The sequence below is a fragment of the Thalia democratica genome, chromosome 4, assembly GCF_965202585.1.
Source record: "Thalia democratica chromosome 4, ktThaDemo2.hap1.1, whole genome shotgun sequence".
Taxonomy (NCBI): Eukaryota; Metazoa; Chordata; class Thaliacea; order Salpida; family Salpidae; genus Thalia; species Thalia democratica.
Window position 1 is genome coordinate 29,977,642 of NC_139168.1, and position 19,834 is coordinate 29,997,475.

The 19,834-nt window shown below is 25.8% G+C and overlaps 1 protein-coding gene across 2 annotated transcripts; it reads left to right on the forward strand.

Moving 5' to 3' along the window:
- Positions 1-1,832: 1,832 nt before the first annotated feature.
- Positions 1,833-12,314, forward strand: LOC145833816 (protein lifeguard 3-like). 2 transcript variants are annotated; one of them, XM_082941005.1, is made up of 9 exons: positions 1,833-2,116; positions 2,778-2,823; positions 3,610-3,717; positions 4,461-4,514; positions 5,940-6,030; positions 6,810-6,893; positions 7,345-7,482; positions 8,020-8,067; positions 11,774-12,314. In XM_082941005.1, exons 1-9 carry the CDS (start codon positions 1,852-1,854, stop codon positions 11,918-11,920), a joined length of 981 nt encoding a protein of 326 aa, XP_082797131.1. In that variant the 5' UTR covers positions 1,833-1,851; the 3' UTR covers positions 11,921-12,314. The 2 variants fall into 2 exon arrangements, with proteins under 2 accessions (XP_082797131.1, XP_082797132.1); XM_082941006.1 differs by having other exon boundaries at positions 2,790-2,823; positions 11,774-12,307.
- The last annotated feature ends 7,520 nt before the right edge of the window (positions 12,315-19,834 follow it).

Sequence of the window (19,834 nt, forward strand, 5' to 3'; positions counted from 1 at the left end):
GACTTAATTTTTTAATTTGCTTAAATGTTATTTTCTAATTCAAAAGCTTTGTACCAAATCTTTTTTAGTTTTAAACTCATTGAATTTTATTAATGTACTTACTTTATATAAATGCAATTTACAAGACTTGGCACTTAGCAAGGTATAGCTTTATCTATATGATATATTAACACTTTTTTTTACAAAAAATATCTTTGCTATTTTTATGAAAGCTTCAAGTACAAACTACAAGCTAGTTTTTATAGAATTTAAAAATATCATTTAACTTTTGAGATATCTTATTTTTTGTAAAAATTTTAAAATACATGCGTATGGATCGCAAATTTTTTGGGGTCATTTTTCAAGCAGTCTACTTCAAATTTCAGGAAATGTTCCTTACATTATAAGAAAAAAACGTTACTTATAAGTTTTGTTAATTTAAAAGCATTAAAATTTTATGACTAAACTAACTTATTTTTTCATAACCCTCTCACTAACTCTAGTTTTTTGTCAATCAGGCTAATTTTTTTGCTCCAAAGAGTAGTAACCTAAGTTTGACTATAAGTTAATATTGTTTAACTTTTTAAGATAATTATAATAATCTTTAAGTATCTAATCAAAATGGTCTAACATTAATTTGTAGTTAGTATTAAACTATTAAGGTATTAAAATGTTGCTATAGTTCTGCCATGGTCAAAAAACTTAAGTAGCAGAATTTAAGGCTATGTTACTCAGCCTACTCAGTTTGTTTTAAATTTTAGAAAAGTTCTGAATATTTTGAAACCTTTTCCAGGGTTGCTACTTTACCTGGAAAAACCTGAAATTTGACAATTTAGGCAAAAAAAAACCTGGATTTTGAGAAATTTTGAATAAAACCTGGAATTTTACTAATGTTCAAATGTTCAGTAATAAAATTTCAATTTGATTAAAAAAATTTTTATATAAATAATAAAAAAATATGTGTCATCACCAAATTAATTTTTTATTAGAAAAAGTAGGTAGCTCAAGAGCATAGGGGGGTTCACCTTGATTTATACATGTTAATCTAATTTTATAGAGTTTCAAATAAGCTATCAGACATTTTTAACCACTTGAAAAAATTCAAAGTAGTTTTTGAGATATTAGCGATCAAAGTCAGTGACATCAATAGGTTCCCAATGGAAGGCCCAAACTAAAAACGCAAAAAAGACCAATTTACTAAAAATCTATCTTCTCCCTCATTTTTTAAGAAATCTTTATTAAACTTTCAGAGAAAGTGTATTATTAAATTTAAAAAAGATTGAATGCAGGAATTTTTTAATTTAAAATAATAAAATTTTTATTAAAAAAAACACCAATTTTTTTTGTATTTTTAATGTAAAATTTTATTTTTAAATATCATCCAGCCGGTTGTGTACCAATGCTGAAGTAATAAAACATTCTTACATAATTCATTGCAATTAAAAGTTTGATGGTTGGAGTAGCTCTGGATTGATATTCTTATATTTATATAGCATAAAAAGTTTAAGTTATTTAAGTTTTTCTTTAACAAATTTTTATGTTACTATAAACTGCTTGCATTGCATAGTTATTGAAACCAAATTAGACATGTGTTTATAGTTAAACATCGATTTTAGCTGAGCTAAAATGAATCTTCTTCTTGACTAAAACCGGCCGGACAAATAAGAAAGAACTATACTTGTTTCAAGTTATAATTTGGGTTTAAAAGTAAAGACACAAATTTTGTCAAACTTTTAGAAGCACCCTAATCAAAGTAGCTTTAATTCATAGAGTGATTTTTGTATATTTCAATGTATTTGTAAGATATTTTATACTTGAATTTATTAACGTTGCTGTTTAAAAATTTCAGATAAAATATTTATAAGTTAAACAATGGCAGCACCACCACCATCTTACTCAGATTCAACAGACAAGAAGCCGGGCTACCCACCGAACACCGGCTACAACGCAGCTCCTTACCCCACCTCCTCCGCGCCTTACCCCCAACCGGGATACAGCGCCCCTTACCCTCCAGCACAACCTCAGCCTGGTTACAACAACACGTACAACGCTTACCCAGGAGCTCAACCGCCAGCAACTGGGTTTGCTGAACCCAAGCCGGCACCAATGCCGTCAGCTGGTCACAACGGCTACTCAGGTGAATCATTTGTGCTTTATTTTTAGTGCACAGCTCTGTTTTTAGCCATAATTTTAACATTTAAACTGGTGTAGATTTGTATATCCGTTTGTTAAGTCAAAAATTAACATTATAAATTTTTCTCTACAAAGGTAAGATTTTTCCAATAGTTTTAAATAGCTCTTAATTTAATAGTTATATTTTGTTTTTACTACCATCTAACTAGACCTAATTCAAAATATTTGTTTCAAGCTTTTAGTTTTTAATCTAATTAGTTTGTATATATGTATAAACTAATTAAATAAATTTAAATTGATAGTAAAAACTAGTAGGTGTATATTTCTGAAAAGTTTTAATAGAGTATAGTCTGTATCTGGTATTTTAGGTTGAATTAAAAAAATACTTAATATGTTCTTTGTACTGAGTACAACTCAATATTTTTACATCTGTTTTATGTTGTTGTTAGTTTCTTAATTTAAAATATGCTTTAGGATCATAAACCTGCTTTAAATTTAGCAGCAATAAATTGATGCTAAAAATGCTAAGTATTAGTAGGCAACTTGTATTCAAACAAATAAAAATATGCTTCATTTAAAAAACTATTTTATATTTAAAAAAAATAACCTTCTAATAAGGCTTATAGTGTAGCAAATTTTTACATAACTTGCATTCAAACAAACAGCTTTGCTTTCAGCTTACGACGAAGAAGCGGGCGGATTCACGAGCAGGTTTGAAATTCAATTGTGTTGTGTGCCATTGCATGTTACACACTGTTGGCTAGAACTACTTCAACTAGCATCACATATTTTTTGTTTTTGAAAGCTTACAACAAGTTCCTATTATGATTATAAATTATAGATACATGAATTAGTGTCATTGAAGTGTTTTGAACATAATTTTTCTTTTAAAACTAATACTACCTTATTCTTTAGTTATTTGTTTGTAATATTAAGTAACTTTAGTCTGTAGCTATGCGTACTCAAAATTTTGTTTTTTTTTTAGCTTAAAAAGCATCTTGTATAAAGCTAGCTACTAACTTTATGATTTAAATTATTTTAAGCTTCTTAAAACTTTATCAAATTACTTTTTTTTGACTTATTTATAATTTGCTAGTAAATATGTTTTTGTTTTCTTTGTTTTACATAAACAAAAAGTAGATAGTGTTGTTTATAATTTTAAACTTAAAAGCTACATTGGTAACACTAACTAACATACTCAATAACTTTTAAAGCTGTTGCTTAATTAAACAAAAAAAGTACATATCATTTTACAATACCAAGTAGGCTGTTCTTCATCTAAAGCTAAATATATTTCTCAGAAGCAATATTTTTATTGTTACAACTTCTTTGCTTATTTCACGGTGTTTTATTTGTCAAAATAGAACGAAGTATCTTAAGAATAACACAATTACAAAGTTAACTAAATCTAGTTCGTCTTAATAGTTAAAATTTTTACAAGATCATTAAAGTACTTGAAATTTTACATTAAAGTAATTATTTAATTATTAAATGCAGAGGTTTTGACAGTGATGATGTGCGAAGAACTTTTGTGAAAAAAGTGTTTCTTATTTTAGGAATCCAGCTGTTAATAACTTTTGGAACTGTATGTCTCTTCACATTTCAGTAAGTTTTTAGTAAGTTATAATGTTTTTTTTTTTTTGATTATAAAATAAATGTAAAAAAATGTTTGAACACTGTTTTTAATAAAAATATGTAACTTTTATTATTATTATTCATCTAATAATAAAATAAAACTTCATTACAAATAAAACTTGAATATTGAAATTATTTTATAAAACTTAATTTCAATGTTATAAGATATTTTTTTAAGTATTTCTTTTTGCTTCATAGCAGTTTAGAATTCTTATGAGTAGAAGTTTTCAATGATTATAAAAATTATTAAACATTCTATAATTGTATAAAAAATAAATTTGATGGCTTTCAATGATAAAGTTACTTTATTTTAGTTTTAAATGTATATCATGTTTCATAAAATACCTTAAGTAACAAAAAACAAGTATTTTTACTTATGATTTTTTTTAAACTTCTTTTAAACCAATCACTTTCTTTATGACAATTTGTGTTGTATAACTACTATACCTTGACTAGTCAATTACCTTAAATGGTAATCCTTTGGATAGTAAATATTGTTCTAAGTATTAAATAATTTAATTAAAATAAAGTTCCAATATTAAATGAACTTTAAGCATAAGATTAGAAGTATTTGAGAAATAGTTTTTCTGTAAAAGTTTATAAGAATAAAACTAAAAAGCTGTTAAACTTTAAAAAAATAATTTGAGTTAGTTATTATGCTTCTGCTTTATTTAAGTTTTAATTTATTTTAACAAACCAATATTTATTTACAGTGAACCAACCAAAAATTTTATTCGAGCAAATTCATGGACTTACTACATCGCTTAGTTAGTTGTGTATTTAATGTTATAATGATTTTTCAAACTTTTATTAAATTAAAGTAAATAAATTTTTTTTAAGTATTTTAGTTCAATTTATAAAACTCATTGTTTGACTAAACATTAATAATTTTTTAAATTGTTTTCTATAAATATTTTGACATGCTAGAATTAAACATTTATTCACTGCAATATTTTTACCTTTACTAGTAAAATCCGCATCAAAAATTAAGCTATTAAGTTGCAATCCCCTTTGTATAAGTTTTTAAAGATTAATTAAACACAGAAGCATGTAAATAGTCTTATATTTTAAATTGTTAAACTTATTTGAATATTTCTAAACAAAAAACTGATGCTAGTTCTAACTTTGATGGTTTTGTTGGATAACTTAAGAATTTTTTTTGATAAATCATTTTTCTACTGTTTTATACAGGGTTCGTGCGCGTCAGGCTAAGTCAGGCTAAATCAGTTTTTTTGAAAAAATTTGAAAAACGTCAGGCTAAATCAGTTTTTTTATTGAAAAACTTGAGAATCTCAGTTTTTCTCAGTTCAAATGCCTGAAAATTTTTGATTAAAAGAATTGAGAAATCTTTTCAAGATCAAATTGAGATGTGAATTTATTTCTAAATAAAGATTTAGTTATTAAAGACAAAATCAATCAGTATTTGTAAAAATAAAAGCTTAAAACCTTTCGTTGAATCTCTAAAGTTTTTCAAAGAATCTTCATTATTTTGTTTTTAGTAGATTATATACGTCATAATTTTCAAAAACCAATAAAAAAATACAGTTTGAACATTACAATTTAGTTCAACAACTTAACTGTTTGTTTGAATTTTAATACTCGTGTAAGCGTTTCATTTTAAATTTTAATAAAACACGACAATGCACGTCGTTTTATTATAAATCTTCTGGTTATAGTGTTTATTTAGTGCTTAATTAAATTGAACAATTGTGTTTAGTAATATATTAAATTTTTACACCAGTAATAGATTAGATATAACACTTGTTTTAAAACTTGTAACTGAATTTGTTATGTTAAGGGCATAGGGGGGGGAAGTGGGTCAACCACTTTTTTCACAACTTAGTTTTATTTTATTGAATTCTTATTAAGCTATGAGTTGCTTTTTGCAGATTTTTAAAGCTCAAAATACTTTCAAGATAAAACTGGTTGAAGTCGGAGACTACAATAGTAATAATCAAGACCCCCCAATACCTAAAATGACTTCTAAAGGGGATTTTCCTAACTTTGAAAAAATGTCAGGCTAAATTGGTCTCAGTCAGGCTAAAAGAAAAAAAAAATCGCGCACGAACCCTGTTTATAACAATAGTAGGTTTATAATAATATAATCTACCACAGTACAACAAACTCTTTAGTTTTTTATTTGAAAAGTATATTCACAACAAAATGTATGTTTATGGTAATGATTTTTTCAGCATCTTCTTCTTCGCCATCTACATAGCCCTGGTCTGCTGCGAAAGCGTCAGGAGGAAACACCCCCAGAACCTCATCTTCCTCGGAATATTCGTCAGTTTCCAACATAACGTACAGGGTTGCCTGGAAAAACCTGGAATTTGACAATTTATACTGAAAAAACGTGGAAAAACCAGGATTCTAAGAAATTTAGAAAAAAAGCTTGGAATTTTTTAAAAAAATCACTAAAAAACCTGGAATTTTAAATAGTTTTTATATGTTAAGAAGTAAAATTTTAATTTGACATGTCAAGTCCACCATATAGATAAAAACTTTTTGTCATCATCCAAAAATTTTTTATTACAAAACAAGGTTAAAGTAGCTTACAGTATCTTTTCAATGTTGTTATACTACTTAGCACAGTTTTTGAATTTAACTTCGCTTTAAACTAAAAATAGACCCAAAAAAATGTACTTTAAAAACCGGGAACAAATTTCTTAAAAAAAATGGCAACCCTGAATGTACATCTTAAGCATACACTAAGTTTGCTGAACTAGTTTCCACTTTAACTTGATTTTTTTTGTAATAAATTTGCACGCTGTTGTAAGTTCGAAAAAAACGAAACGTGTACGGTTTTTAGCGTAGTGTAAATTTGTTCTGAAATGAAATAAGTTAGTAAGTTTGTACATAAACTTGTTTATTGATACTTCTATTATTTTCTCATATGTTAGTTGTAAATTAGAAACAATCGTTTACAGACAGTTTTATTCTCATACGTTTTTTACAACATGATTCGCGTTTCCTTAAATTGAAACTACTGAATAAAACTTTTTGTTGAGATATCATGTAGCTTGTAACAGTTAAATGTTCTAATAAAAATTTAAATCAAACAGACAGTGGCGTTCTCGTACATGACCGGAACAATTGCCAGCTTCTACGACGCTCAAGCCGTCATGATTGCCCTCGGCGTTACTTGCGTGAGTGTTAACACATATTTTGAATTTTATTTGGTATTTAGAGTTTGTTTTGTATGTCATTTAGTGCTTAAAGTACTGTTGTTCTATGTCGATATATATGTAACTTATCTAAAAGTTTATGTTTTGCTATTTTGGTAGCGCTTAAATATTACTTTTGAATAGTTAGCCTTAAAAATTTTTTTGAACACTAACTTTTGGCTGAAAGTTAAATTTGTATCAAAATAAAAAACATAAAAAGTTTTTCGATTAACTTTTTAGCTATTAAGAAAAAAAATCTTTTTTTTGATATAGCGCTTAAAAGACAAACTAATCCCAATTCATCTTTTAAAAACATTAATTTTATTCAAAGGTTGTTTAGCCTGATGTGTCGCAAAAACATCAAAAAACATTTATATTAAGTTTGCAACCACCAAAAGGTAAATTAAATAAACATTACCAACGTTGTGTGCAGGTGGTGTGCTTCTCCGTCATCCTGTTCTCCATGCAAACCAAGTTCGACTTCACCAAGTGCTCCGGCCTCCTCTTCGTCCTCTCCATGTGCTTCTTCCTCTTTGGCCTCATCACCATTTTCACTTACAGCTACAACTGGGTTGGCGTTTTGATTAAAATTTCTGTGAATTGTGTTTTCAGTTGAATTTAAGTTTTTGATATCACAAAAGTCTTTACTTTGATACTGCTACTTGTATAAAACTGGGTTATTTAGGCTTTGCTACCGTAGATAAAAAATATTTCAGTAAGCGATGAATTTTGAAACGTTTTAGCTTTTCAAGCTTAGTAAAATGATATTATAGTGTTTATAAACAATGAACACATCAAACGTTTTTGGTACTTTTGTGTGAATTCAAGTTTTTTGCTTTTTAACACTGAGGTGTAAAATCTTACTTCGATCTAAAAAATAAGGTACAAAGCCTGCAAAACTTATTAAATTTTTAATTTTTCTTTTAACGTAGAATTTATAGAAAAAAGTTTTTTTTTTATTGTTGTTTTCTAACCTTTATGGACTGCGTAAAATTTATAGTGTGGTATTTAAACTTGATGAACTTTATAGCATAAGCAATTGTTCTGCATTTGTTTAATAGTAATTAACGAATGTATTCAGTTTGTTTTATTTCTAATATTTTTGCAGTACATTCAAGTTGTCTACGGAAGCCTGGGAGCTCTGCTCTTCACACTGGTTAGTTCAAAATCTTTAACTTGCAAAAAGATCATTAAGAATTTTTAAACATGAAATACGTAGTATAAAGAAAGTTTATAACATGTTTTCCGCTTAAATAAGAAATATAACTAACAAAAAAACAGAAAGCAAAGTTCTACTTTTTAGAAAAGTTAAGTTGTTGTTTGGAAATATGTATTTTCTTTGAAAGCGTTATAAGCAGAAAGCTCAAATATCAGTTTCAAAGAGGAAGTGGCTTTCATGTAATTCGATATTTGATAAAGTGAACGTTCAAAGTTCTCAATCATCACCCGTTTTATTTGTTTTAAAATCACCTGATTTCGTTTCGTTCTATTTGTAATGAGAAAGCTTATTTTGCTGCTCTTTAGCGCCGGTAGTGGCTGAGATAGTATACTGAGTTATTATTAGTAATTCAAACAAATTCAAAGCTAAACCCACAAATCTTGTTTACTTACAGTATCATCAAAGTTTAAAATAAAATTTATTGTCTAAACTCATTGCTACTTTTCCTGCTGACTATTATTTTACTTTGAAAACAATTGTTACTTTTTTTTGATAAATGAGCGGAACCAAAGTTTGTTGTATGCTTATTTCTATTCAACCTCTCTTTTCTAATTTACATAGAAAGAGTAGTGGTTTTTTAAAAGTTAGTTCAAAATTTTTCTAGGTATATGGCATATACACTTTTTTGATTTGATGTACGCCTAACAAAAAGATACTTAGTCATAAAGCTTGCCAACTTAACAAAAACATGTTCATTAAAACAAAACATTTAACCTAAAAAATTAAGTGTTTGTTTAAACAAAACAATTATCAGTTTAGAGATAAACAATTTGCAACTATTGAAAGCTTATTCCTGTTATCCATTAGTTGATCACAATATTTATTTGTATTTAATTTACTTAGTTAGCTTTTAAACTTGAACTTTTTTATATATAGATAAAAGTTAATGTTTTTTTACTCTCGTGTTAACTTTAATTTAAACTATTTTTTGTGGTGTGGTTTTTTAATATTTTAATTTTTATTAAAACTTTGAGTTTCGGAATTCTGCTTGCTTTTTAAAAGTTTATAAACTTAACTTGGCGTTTTTCACATTATAAATTTTATTTATCTTTATTGTGCATAGAAATGCTTAAATCTTAATAGTGAGTACGCTTTTAGTTTTATTTAGGAAATAGTGTAATGAAGTTTTTAGCATTATCTACCTACATGAAAAAGTAATATATGTTATGTAAATCAAGTTTTATAACAAAAGCTATAAAACGACAAATTAAAAACTAATAAAACTAACTAAGTTTACTGATAATTTATTTCATACCATAACCTTATTTAAAAATAAAACTGATTACCATGAGTCATTATATAGTTTACATCGTTATACACTGTATTTTAGTATACTAATGTATTTGTATATACTTAAATATTTTCTTATAAATAAGTTTTTATAAGAAATACTCTTATAAAAAAGTTCTTATAAATGTAGTATTTGTTTGAAATTTTTTACCAACTTACCACTTTTGTTGAAAAAAATAAAAATTAAGGTCTACAAACTCAAGTGAAGATAAGATAATGCACGTACTTTTTGTGCTAGTTGTTTTTAAATTAATATACAAAAATTTATATTTGGGTACTAGCATTGTTAAAATTAAAAAAAACGTGGTATTTAATTTTGTGCAAATTAAAGGAAACAACCTGTCAACATAAGCAGAAAGTTTTAATCACAAAATGTTTCTAGAAAGTTCACAAAAGCACATCAGTGTGCAAAAGGTTTTAGCTTTTTGCTGTGCAGTGAAACCTTTAACTACCATTAAAATTTGTAAATGCTATGTTTTTTTTTAATGTTTAAATAACATTACTTTTTAAACTGTTACAAGTTTACTTTAGATAGATTTACTCGATAGAAACTTTTTATTACTACAGCAAATTTTTCATATAAAAGTAAAAATAAAAAATATTAATTTTTTTTAAGACTTAAAAAAAATTAATAAACTTTTTAATTTAAATCAGAGTAATACTTTAAAGGTATCAAACTAGCTAAATATATATCAAAGTTTTAGTAAATTATTAATGTAGACGTTTTTATTTTGTGCAAAAAAACAGCTTCTATTAAAGCAAAATTTTTCTTTGAAAAATAGTCTAGACTAATATAATTAAAAGTCTTAACTCAAGTGGTTAAAATATAAAATTAAGTGTGTATATTTTTTGTACTTTAATTATTTAAATAGAACAATAATAACATCTAGTTTGCTATGTTAAATATTAAATGAAATGTTTTTTTATAATATTAGTTTAAAAAAGGTTTTTATAAAATAGGTATATTTTACCTATTATTTTTAATAAACTGTTTTGGCTGATTAAATTAGCTAAAAAATAGTTTAGCTTACATTTATGTTTTAATGTTTATATTTTTTTAAATTAATAGTGTCATAAGTGCTGAATTTCAAATAAATATATGATTTAAGTTTTTATGTTATAAATAACAATAATTTTGTTTATATAGGGCTAAAAGAGTAAGCTAAAAGATAGTAAGTAAAATGTTGTATTAAAAAGTTTAAAAAGTTTCCAAAGAACCTTTTATTATGATGATTTTTAAATGTTACTTAATCTATATAGCCATAGAAATTTATTAGTTTTTAATAAGTTGTATACAGCCTATGTAAATTTAATATTTTTAATTAACTTGTATTTAAACTGTTTTTTTTTTTGTAAAAAAAAATGTTTTTTGAAAGTTAGTTAATTGCATCTTTTAGATTTTTGTATTAAAGGTTTAACAAAATCCATGAATAAAATTTTATATAGTTCTTGTATTTATTTCTTTTATTCATTTTTTTTCAGCTTAATAAAAGTGATATAGAAACAAAACTATGTTATACACTATACAGATGATTAATTTGATATTATATTAATTTATTGTTCAAGTTTATATTAGTGAAAATATGATTTATACATTATATATCTCTATGTGGTCATTACTCAAATTGCTTTTTGTGAATTCACATTTAAATTTGTAATTACTAAATTTATATTTTCTGTTTTCTATCGTATACTGATAAACAACTTTTTTATTAAGTGTTTATTATTTTTGATTTCTTATCAAGCTTACAAAAGATTGACTCAAATTTTGCTACTTACATATATAGAACTTTCAAATTTGAAATGCATACAAAGTCTGAAAATAATAAAACAACGAATGATAAAAAATTATTGTAATTCAATTATGTGAAAGGTATTTTTAATTATTACAGAATTTAAATACTTTTGCATATGTTTAAACAATAAACATTTTAAACATTTATTTTAAGCCATTAGGTAAAAATTAAAACTCACTTGGAATATCTTATAAATTATTCAGTCAATTTATCATCGTAAAAATATTAAAATTCACAAAGTAGAACCACACTTTTATAACGTTTTTATCAAGTTTATTTTTTTAGTTGTTATTTCAATAGGTATTGACTTCTTAGAATAAATTAAAATATTTTTCAACAACAGTTTGTTCATTCTTTTTTTAATCAATTTTTTTTTGTGACGAAGCAAAGCATAATAAATGTACTATGATCACTCTAAAAAGGTGCTAAAAAGTTTTGAAGGCAAATCAGTTAAATTTCATTGTCGGCATCGTCAAAAACTAATGAAAAATTATTCAAAGCCAAGTCAACAAAAGTATTTTGTTTAAAGCTCTTGTTTAACTTTGTTGTTTTTTCAGTTCCTGGCGTTCGACGTGCAGCTCGTGATGGGCGGCAAGAAGTACGAGCTCGGGCCGGAGGAGCACGTGATGGGAGCGCTGCAGCTCTACATCGACATCGTCTACATCTTCCTCATGATCCTCTCCCTGTTCGGTGGAAGAGATTAGAGTCGCGCAGTGCGGAATTCCCCCACTTCGAAACTCAAAACAGCTGTATCCGGCGTAAAAAGTTTTCTTTGCCATCTTTTTCCTGTTTGTAGATGTTTTTTTTTTTTTTCATGACAACAAGTTTAAAAGCTTTACAAAACAAGTTCGGGTAGACTATCTATTTATCTTCTTTAATTTCTATTATGTTGTAATAAAACTTTTTTTAAGTAATAATTGTAAATACAGTTTTGGATACTAATACTTTGGCTTATTTGTCGTTATGAAGCTTTCTTTTCAATTTCTTGCTTTCTTTATGTTTTATTTAAAAAAGTAATAAAGCGTGTATAAATTCTAAAGAAAGTTTTCAGTGCATGATTTTCGTTTTCAGTTTTTTTTTTGAAAAAATAAATTAAAAAATGCGTATAAATTCATTTTTGAACGCACATTTGTAACATGAATAATATTTGTAAAACTACAAGATGGTTAGCGCAAAAAAAATGTTGCAATATAAAGTTTTTTTTAATTAAGGAAGTATTATATTGTTGAAATTGAGAAATTAAAAAGTTTAGTTTCCTTAGTTTTCTATTCAAAAAGAAGTAAACTATTCTCATTATTATTTTGCAATACTTTTTAGGTTGAGGAAGGAAGTTTAATTTTAGTAGAAAAATTAACTAAAATTTGAAAATTATATTTAAAGTTCTACAATTTCATAATAAAATCTACCTAAAAAGCTCCTGCCAATTTCGGGATATCAGAGTATCTAAGTTGGGTTACATTAAACTTAAAGTTTATCAAAATTGAAAATTTTAATTTTTCAAGCAAAATTACAGCATGCAATTAAAAGGATTGTGGTGACGGCGAAAGCGCGTGTTGTACAAACACTGCAATAAACTCATGAATAATTGATGTATTGCTCACAAACGGCTTTACTGTTTTGTGTTTGATATATCCATTTGTTTTTTCTTAAATACGCTTCAACTGGTTGTTAACTCTTTGTTTTTCAACAAAATTTAATTCGTAGCAATTATTTTCACTCAAAAAAATCTAAAATTCAAGTATCTTCCACACGTAATTCTTAGAAACCTTTTCATGGTTTGCTACACACTCATACTAGATTAAAACTTATTTTGAAAACCTCAAGCTTGATATTGAACTAGTTTGAGTTGATAAAGTTTGAGACATTTTAAAAGTCAACTTATTATCTACCACTTCATTCTTGTTGGTTTCCAGTTTTTAATTGTTAGGTAGATCAGGGTTGTACGCGTCATGCTTAATCTTTTTAGATAAAAGTTTAATTACCTAGAACTTTTATTATACTTTTTCGGGGCCATATCAATTAAAAACTTAAAAAAAGTATACTAAAAAGTTTTATTATTAATAGGTTACGCGGTTAGAAATAATACAACATGCTATGATGCTTTATCTGGTTACAAGCCCAAATGATAAATATTAGGGAGTTTTAAAGTGTCGGTCTAAATTGTTAAATTTCAGTTTAATTTTCAAAATTTTGCGTACAAACCGTCATATCTGTAGCAGTTAGTGGCGTAGCGTGGTATTTTGGTCAGGGGGTGCGCAAATTTTTTTTCCCGAAAAATCCCCTTAGTTTAAACTTTTGTAATTAGCTTTAAAAAGATCTTTTTATAAGTAATATAATTGAAATAAATTCATTAAGTAAAATAAGTTCGAAGTAAGTGTTTTTATATATATTACCTATATATTACAAAATTAAACAATTTAAAAAAAAGTATAAATTTCATTACAATTACTTATGCTTCCACAAATGTAAACTTACTGAATAAGTTGTTTTTACTACTTACAGTAAACTTTATATCTTTAAAAATGAATATATTCAATAAAACGAAAGTATCTGTTTTATTTACGAAAAAAAATCAATCTCTTTAATATACAATTCAACATTGATAACAACACCGCATTGCACATATTTTAAATAAAGTTACACAGAAGTTAAAATAAACCAATTTTATAACTGTTATTACAATTTATTACAACTTTGTAAAATAGTTAAAAGTATACTTTTTAAATTCTATTCATCTGATTGTATTTGTTTAAAATATAAATCTCAAACAAAGTTTATTTCTCATAGGCCGACACGCTTTTTCTTGTATGTTTACAAAAATAAAGTTCAGAAAACTAGCAGTAGTCTTAACGTTTATTGCAGCATCAAAAAAACTTGTAAGTTTGTTTAATTTTCGTTTAAGCGTGACGTATTTTTGTAAATTTTTTGTAGAAAAATCTATCACAAAGTTATACTACTGCGGTGTACTAATTAGTTGCGTTCTTTTTGAGTCTAAATTCTTATGAAGTTATAAAATTTTTCCTCATGGAGTTTTTCATCAACATCGGTGCGCACTTTCGCTTGCGCACCGAATCAGTATATTGGGTAATTTCCCTCACTTGTCACTAATTGGTATTCAAAATTTCGTTTAACTTTTCGAATACTAAATAAACATAGTTGAAAAAAGGAAAATTAAGCAGAAAAAATAAAGGATAAATATATTCTTTTTTTTACTTCTGTTTTTGGGTGGCACGCATGCGCCAGTGTTCCTCCCCACGCTAAGCCCCTGGTGCAGTTAAACAACAGTTTAAGTTCTGTAAAAAGAAACTTATAATATATATTTTTCAGGAACCTGTCTTTATGAATAATTTGAAACTGAAAAATATACTAGAGGTTTTTATATTAGGAAACCACGCAACTAAAACTTATCTAATAGGTTATCTTGTTTCATTTGTTATAAGACCAACTTGGCGCCGACCAACAAATGTTAGGGCAAGGTTTCCCAAACTCTTTCATAAACGCCCCTTTGGCAGATATTTAAATAAGTTTCCCTTGTTTTCCAGATATTGCCCCAATGCTAGTTAATTACAAATTCAATGTTCTGCCAATTTACTAATTATCACCTCCTGATAGCCAAAATCACTCCTAACTATTGTCCCCTTTTAGCAAACATCAGTTAAAATTGAGAAACTTCAGGCAATATTTGAAAAAGTTTGTGAAAAAACTTTGTAAATTTTCGCTCTACTGAAATTAAATAACAATTTATTTTGATAGAATGTTGTAAAAGTATTTACAGGTGTCCTATTAGTGATAAAAGATGAAGTATAATCCAAAAGCAAAGATTCCTAGCATCTTCAAAACTGTAATCCACTAAAAGAACGTGCAACGTAAATAACCAATAAAAATTTGTTGTCAATGGATAATTTTGTTGTAACATTTAATACCGATACTACCTTTTTTAAATATTTACATTTGAATGACCTATTACAGGATTGAAAAATTTTTTAATACTGATGATGCATAAATTTAAATGTTTCTTAACCTCAAAAATTTTCCTGTGAACACAAAACTACATTGTATTCACACTACTGAGAACAGTGCACACTGGCTCTAAAGTAGTTGCACAGAAGGCGTAGAAAGTTTTAACTAATAAACTCGTGCTACTTTTTGCCTCAAAGAGCTGCAACGCTGCTTTATTCTAACTGATTAAAAATTAAAGGAAGTAGAAAAGGTTGATAATGTTGTATGTAGAAAATAAGAGTGAATGTTTCTTCGTACTTCAATAAATCATGTCATAAATAATTGTATTATTTTTAGAATTATGTTCCTAAAATAGCATGCATAATATTCAATGCCATTCAACAAATAAAAAAAGCTTGATATACGCTATTTCTCAGTCTAATATACAAAAAAATACTTAACTGTGAATACTTTGGGTTAGAAACATTGTTTCATCTGTTTAAGTTTATACTTCTTGTGAAATATAGAATAGATAGCTTAGAAAAAAGACGTTTATGCAAAATTTTACAGTTTTATAAACAAAAAGACTAAATAACTGGTTTAAAGCAAAGTACAGAAATGTGAAAAAACTTGTAGTTTTAATACCGAAAGGCACAAAAAAGTTTTCTGTAAATGTAGTACATTAGAACTAACAAAAAAAATTTTTTTTTGTAAGTTGTTAACCACTACCTACAAAAACTTTTGTTACAACTTTTCAGTCGAATCTCATAACAGTTTTCTATGATAATACATCTTCAGGTTTTGTAAAACTTTGTTGTAAAGCTAATTAGTTTCAAACTAGACCTCTTTCTTAATATGTTTAGTTAAAAGAAATATAAAAATTAAAATAAATTGAATAATATTTCATTTTGTTTTTTGAAAGATATAGTTTAAAGAAAGCTGTATTTGTAAAAACATTTTCTCGAAATACTGTTTTTTTTCTTTTATTTTGTATTTAGTATATATTGCCTGGCTCTTGTAAACATCCTAAATTGTAACATTTTTGTTATCAATCCTATATTAATTAATAATAAAAAACAATACTTAAAATTAATTGTAATGATAATCAAAATTTCTATAACAATTCTTTGTTTTTTGCTCAATTTTTTCTTACAACAATCTTCTTAAACTAAACTAATTGTAATAGCTTTGGAAATCAGAAACCACTAGAAATCTTTTCAAAGTGCTTGCGCTTTATAAAAAGCTTGTTTAAATTGTTTTTGTATACAAACTTATCAAAAGAATCTGATTGATAAATTTTTAAGCTTGATAATTTTAGCTAAACTTAAAGTTAAAAGCATACAATTTTTTAATATACTTTTGTTCATATAAAATGCACGTTTTCAAACAAACTCTTTAAAAACAAATGTTAATAAATGTTAATTACACAAGACTCTTTATGTCTAGAATAATTCAAGTTTGTTATTTTAAATAGTCTAAAGTAAAAAGTTTACAAAAAAAAAGTTTAAATTTTTACTCTTTTTTTATTGAACGACAATAAAAAGCGCCTAAAATATTTGGTAGTAGGACCTGGTGCACAAAAAAAAACTTTCAATTACTAGGACACCACTTGAATACCTTTTCACGTCTTGTCCAGGTTAGTTTCAAACAATTAACTATTTTTTTATTGGATACACAGCAGAGAAAGCCTACAAGACTATTTACTTGTTTAAAAAAATTGATTTAGTAGTCTCAAGAGTGGAAAAAAAAAACTTAGATGAACCTTGTACGAACATTGTATATTAAACATAAACTAAGTATACGAGAGCTAATTGAAACAACTTAGAGGACCTACAAAATCTCTAATCATTCAATACTTGATATTTGTGCTGAACAAAATTTTTTTTTGTTGAATATTTGTTTTAAAAACTAATAATTGGTTTTAATTTGAAAATTTTGTCTTTTATTTATTCAAATTTCTGAAAGTAAAGTAACTTTAAAAATGAATACTGATATTTTGTTGTCTGTTATTTCTGACTGAAAATTTAACCAAGAGGTTTTAAACAAATGCTTCCAGTAAAATTTGCATTTTAGTTGAATATCTAAAATTCTAAACTAATTATCATGACTAATGTTCAACTTACTAGTTATTTGAATTAAGAAGTTTTTTTTTGCTAAGCTTTTACAGACATTTTTTTCAATTTTAAATAGTTATATCTAAATTTTAAATAGCCGATTAGTAATTAGGTAAATTTTTTAAAACTGTAAGATTTATAATCTGTAGTACTAGAATAAAGTATTTTTTATTTTATAGATAAAACTTAACATGCGCTTCCTTTTTCAAAAACTTCCTCAAACTAAACTTTACAGGATTTAAAAGACTGATTGAATATTTTTAGTTTTTGTAATTAAAAAGTCAGTTTAAAACAAAACTATTTTTACCATCTTAAACAAAAATATTTTTTTTAAGTAATTTAAACTTGTCGTTTGTAAAAAAGTATTACGAACCTATCTTATCATAATATGTTTTTATTATAAAATAATTTTTTGGCAAAATTGCAAAAATTGAACTTATTTTGTTGTAATGTAATAAAATATATTTCAATATAATTAAGAACTGAAAAAATTTGATTCAAACTATTAAACATAAGTAATTTTACACTATATTAAAACTTTGTAAACTTTAAACAGGACTTTTGAATAACAGTTTTCTATCTAAGTTAAATAAAAATTTAACAAGGTAAAAGTTTAGTTTTGATTTACGTTTTTGAAAACTCATAAAAAATATTTTAAAGTCTGGTACAACTACAAAACATTGTTTGCAAGTTATAGCATGTAAGGTTTTAAAGTGTACTAAAAAACAAATAGAATATAACAGATCTAAGTACACACATAAAAAGTGTAACAGTGTAATATTTATTACTGTTGTTTTAGGTTTAACATCAAGATAATATTATTCGAAATTAACATAATTTTTGTACTAGTTTTATTCTTATAAATTAAGCATAACAATTTAAAAGTTTTTAATAAAAAATTACAACTTATAGAATAATCACGCTCCTTTTACCTGGTTAAATTGATGTCTTTGTTGTATAAATTGATAGAAGCAATTTAATAATATAAAACAGCTATCAAACCAGAAGTAGAAGCTGAAAAACCAGAAGCAGTGTTTAAATACTCGATATAAAACTTTAAAATTTACAACAGTGAAAAACCTAGATTACCTCAACGTTATATTTTTTTTTCAATAATAAAAGCTGTCAATAATGGTATACTATTAAAATCCACCTGCGTTCAAAATCCACCCAATTTTTTTTTAATTTTCTTTATTTACTATTTTATTTTATATATTTTTTGAATTTCTTTTATTTTTTATTCATTTTTTTACTATCGCTGTTACCCCTAACCCTTACCCTTGTTCGGTAAGCGGTTCCTGAATTTGAGTGGATGGATTTTGATCGGGTGAATTTTGAACGCGGGTGGATTTTGATCGCGGGTAGATTTTGAACGTGTTCCGTCAATAATATGGTGCACGACTCAATAACCGAAAGGTTTTTTCGTACACGAGGTCCTTGAACCAGTCTTTTTGTGCGCTATTTATTTTTTTCGTTTAATATACAGTACAATACTGTAATACATAACAAAATTATAAAACGGAAGCATTTTTCAGAAGGTTATTTATGACAAACATTATTTATAAACTTTGTTCAAACCGACGTAAAAAGGGGGTTTGAGTAGATTATTGAATACATATATTATTTAAATCGTTCTAAAGCTTCTGACTTAAAACGAAGAAACTTATAAAGTTTATCTAATTTTTAATAGGTTTCAAATAATGAAAGCATATTTTACTGTAGCTTTAGTTTGAATTTTTTACTCTTATAAAATAAACTCTTCTGTTGTTTTGTAAGTTGTTAAACTAAAGAAGTTTAGTTAAGTTTTTTTAAGTAGTAAATATTTCTTAAATTAGCGTTAAAATAGTTTAATAAACTTTAGGTGTTACAAAGCATGTGACAAATTAAATATTCAAAGTAAACAACGGATTTAGTTTAACTACAAAAATTACTTTCAAACGTGTTTTATGATGTATAAAACTTTTAACAGGTTTGACAATAAATTACTCAATTGTATTTACTATCTGTTTACTACTTCTACAAGAGATAAATTAATGATTAACGACTGTGAATGGGTGGTGAAGTAAAGATGGTTTTAAGGAAGTAACGCAGATTTTACTAAATGAAAGTTTAAAATTAGTTCAGATTTTAAACTTTTTGAACTTTGGAAAATAATAAAACTTCAATGATAAGTAGTTTAAAAGTAAAAATTTTACAAAGCGCTTTTTTAGTTTGAATTAGTTTATTTTTGAAATACTTATTCTATATGCATAAGACAATAATTTATTTATATTTGATCGTGTTTTATGAGAAATTCAGATAATTTTCATTGAAATCGTAATCTAAATATCATTATTTTATTGTTAGTAAAGCTGTGATTATCTAGAAGGTTGGTTTATCTTAGTAGTTTTAAAAGTTTTGTTAGTTTTTTATTTAGTTTAAACTCAACATATGGTCTAATTTGAGTATCAAATTTTTTTTTAAGATATTTTTCAATTTTTTTATTATTTAATTTGTTATTTATTAATAACCACACTAGAAATATTATTTATCTAATATAAAAGCCTGCATATTTCCAGGGTAAAA